Below are 3,631 nucleotides of genomic sequence, written 5' to 3'. Positions count from 1 at the left end.
ACTAAATATAAGTTAATTATAAAACTAATTACACAGATGGAGGCTAATCCGCGTGACGAATCTGTTAAGCACCACGTTGTCAAATTATTAACTAATTAGATTTAATAGATTCGTCTCGCGAATTAACCTTTATCTATGCAATTAGTTTTGTAATTAGTCTATATTTAATACTTATAATTAGTATTTAAATATTTAATGTGGTATTGACTAAACTTTAGTCAGTCCGTGAACCAAACGGACCTCCGTCTCGTCAGGCAGCTATTTTTTTCGTCAGCAGCAAAGTAAACGGGCGGAACAGTGTGGGCCAGACGCGTCATGGGAGCGATAAATTTTTCACGAGAAAGATGGTACAAATCACAGGGGGAGGGGGGCTACAAAAGGTGACCACAAATCAATCACCCCACCGACCGTTTCTTCCAGCATCTCATCTCATCAACCAAAGCCAAGTCACTGCTCCTGCCCGTCCTCACCCCGGGCCCACGCTTCAGTAACCTCGGCCCCACAGCAGCTACCAAATCCGTTGCACTGCCCCGGAACCGGTCCTGCGACGCGGGCCCCCCGTGTAAGCGGGGAGAAGGAACTAGGGCGCGAGGCGCGGGTCCGGTGGCTGGCGGACGGGCCCCGCGTGTCAGTGATCGCCGACGCCGTCCCACGCGAGCCCGAGGCGACCGGCCTCCTGCAGCGCGCGAAGGAGCTGCGCACCCTTGCGCCGTCCGCGCGCGCTGCACTCGCCCTGCATCGCCGCCACCACCGCCTTCACTACTTCTGGTGGCGGTGGTGACTCCGCCCCGTCCTCCTCGACGACGCCGCCGTAGATGGCGGCCAGGACGCCGATGGCGCATTCCCGCCCGCGGCCGGACATCCCCTCCACCGCCCGCGCCAGGACCGGCGCCGCGAGTGCCTCCCTCCGCACCGCCGCGGCGCCGCCGGGGGCCGTGCACAGGAGCTCCAGCGCGGCCAACGCGCGCTCCGCTGTGGCCCCCGCCGGCCCGGACGCCGCCACCGCCTCCACGGCCGCCGACGCCGCGCCGGCTTCCACCGCGGTCTCCCTGTTCCCTTCCTCCAGCAGCACGACAAGCAGCACCTTCGCGGCCAGCCTCGCCGTCGCCGGCTCCCGCACCGCGGCGACCACCCCGGCCACCACCCCCGCCGGCACCGGCCTCGCCGCCGCCTCCATCTCCCGCTCCACCGTCCGCAGCGCCGCCACCACCTCCCCCGCCGCGAACTTCTCCTCTGCGCTCAGCAGCGCGTCCCCGCCGGCTCCCGCCCCGCTCGCCGACGCCGAGGCGGACGCCGACGCGTGCGGCGGGTGGTGCACCGGCAGCCTCCACTGCGTGAAGCTCTGCGACGCCGACGACGAGGACGAGGACGAGGACGACGACGGGCCGACGTTCCTCTGCGCCCGCTGGTGCTGCCGCTGCGGGGGCGGCGGCGGCGCCGACGCCTCCACCACCGGCGACGCGGACCCCTCGGCGCAGGGCGTGCCCGTGCCGCCGCCGCCCTTGATGCCACCGCTCCCCGGCACCACATTATTGTTCGGCGTCGCGGTCGGGCTGAGCGCCGGGTGCGTGCAGGTGCTGAAGATCCCGCAGGAGAAGAGCGCCCGCGGCGACGCCTTGAGCCTCGCCGCGCCGCCCCCGCCCGCGCCCGTCTGCGCCGCGCGGCTCATCTCACGACCGCCACCACCGAGCTGCTGCGCGCGCAAAAGGATCGCCGAGGGGCTGCTCGGAGCTGGTTGATATGGGCGTGGTGGACGGGCCCCAAGTGAATTGAATGCTCGTGCTGTGACTCTGAGATTACCCGCGCGCGCTGTCGAGCGGATCCTGCGCATGCGCAGCCACTCTCAAGCTGAGCTGCCGCTGTGCCGCCCGCTGGTGGCTCGTTTAAGTAGCTCGCGCACAGCACGTGTACGGCGGCGGTGGCGTTCACGGCGCAGTAAAAAGAGAGAAGGAAAGAAAGAAGGCGATGGGCGACATGAACAGTGTGTTAAGCTAAGCGGGGCATGGTAGTAACGTTTTACTGGGATCAAAAGGGGACAGGCAGAGCGATCAGCAAGGCTGCCGCCGGGGTCAGGGTACCATATGGGGCAAGCATCGGCTGCATCGCATCCCCATGGCATGTGCGGGCGCAGGGGGGCAGCAGCCCTCTGGCTCTGCCTTCGCTGCGATCGCCGTAGCCTTGCTGCCCTGTGCCCTCCCCTCTCCCTTTCGATCGCTTCCCTCGTTGATTGGCGCCTGCCCCTGCCAGTCTGCCCGCCCGAGTGTGTCACTCGCTGCCTCACGACATGAATCTTACAACCAGATGGGGACGGCAGAACGCCGGGGGGGCTCGTCCGTCGCCTCTGATAGCGATCCGTGCCTGCGTGGACGTACGGCCGCACTGCGCGCGCAATAGCCAATTACCCGCCCGCGAGCGCGCTGCAGCGGCCGCACGTTCCGGATCGGCCCATCCACTCATCCGTCGATCTCCATCGCCCCCGCCCGCCGCTGCATTATTGGCGGGGAAGGAAGAAGGAGCGCTCTGTGGTGTGGTCTGTGCAAGGAAGGACTACCATGGATGCCCCTGTGTAATGTCTGCGTACGAAATAGGCCAATGCTCGTGCTTTGCACGTACGGATGTCGGAGGCGTAGTGAGAATGGGATGCATCACGTATCCTGATAGAGAAGGGGGGAATCAAACAAGGCAGGGGACACCCACCACCCACAGGCCAGAGCTCACATGGCACGTTGTACGTGTGTACGTGCAGGCGTTAGTGCATGCTCATCGTTCGTCGTCGTTCGATGTTGGGTCGGACCTGCCCATTGGGCTGTTGGGCACCCGAGTAATTCGATTCACTGGTCATCACAGGATGAACATCGGACGGGCGACAATCATCTTCAACCTTCAGCAGCGGCACTAAGCTTAGCATCTCCCCTCGATGAGAATCGTCTCCACTTTCCTCTCAAGCTAATGACGAGCCCTCAATGTCAACGAAACACTCGAGCGAGAGTGTTACCTCTCCCTGTGATGTTTGATCTGTCACGTGGCTAGAGACACGATTCAAAGGTGCCATTGATGGATTTGGTGTGTAGACAGGCTACTGTAAACACTAGAATTTATTTTTTTTAAAAAAAATGTTATGGTGGGAACTATGCATATCCTTTTGTTTTAATTTGTTTAGGATTTTATAAGAAAAAAAATGTAGACATGCCTTGTGCGTGTGCGCCCACAACTCCTCAGATAACCAATGCAAGCTCCAACGGGAAACCACTGCTACAACTACAATGCAGACATGGAGCTGGGACTGAGCCACACACGCGGGGACCATGCCTCCATGCATGGCATAGTTCGTGTGTTCGTTTAAAGCCCCTCTCGCTTGTCTCGCAGAGCTACATGCCTGGGTGTTCATTTAAAGGAGGCCGGCACCGCGCATGTACGCGCGCGTGACATCCATAACTGCAAGTCTATTCTGCTGTCATCCAAACGCGTTCAAACAAACGGGCTCGGATCGATCTGCCATGATGCTCCAAGGAGAGCCGCCCCCGGCCGATGGGGCCACGCCAGCGGCACGCACCGGACGGCGACGGGGACAGGGGCCGGCCGTTGCGTTGCGCTTGCGCCCGCGCGCGCGTAGCAGCAGGAGCAGAAGCAG

At 61.8% G+C, this 3,631-nt stretch overlaps 1 protein-coding gene across 1 annotated transcript; it reads right to left on the bottom strand.

Moving 5' to 3' along the window:
• Positions 1–316: 316 nt before the first annotated feature.
• On the bottom strand, positions 317–2,391 carry LOC117849022 (uncharacterized). Its single transcript, XM_034730632.2, has one exon. It carries the CDS (start codon positions 1,829–1,831, stop codon positions 629–631), a length of 1,203 nt encoding a protein of 400 aa, XP_034586523.2. The 5' UTR covers positions 1,832–2,391; the 3' UTR covers positions 317–628.
• Positions 2,392–3,631: the final 1,240 nt, after the last annotated feature.

Source organism: Setaria viridis, chromosome 3 (assembly GCF_005286985.2).
Source record: "Setaria viridis chromosome 3, Setaria_viridis_v4.0, whole genome shotgun sequence".
Classification (NCBI taxonomy): Eukaryota; Viridiplantae; Streptophyta; class Magnoliopsida; order Poales; family Poaceae; genus Setaria; species Setaria viridis.
This window is presented reverse-complemented; position numbering and strand designations above follow the sequence as displayed.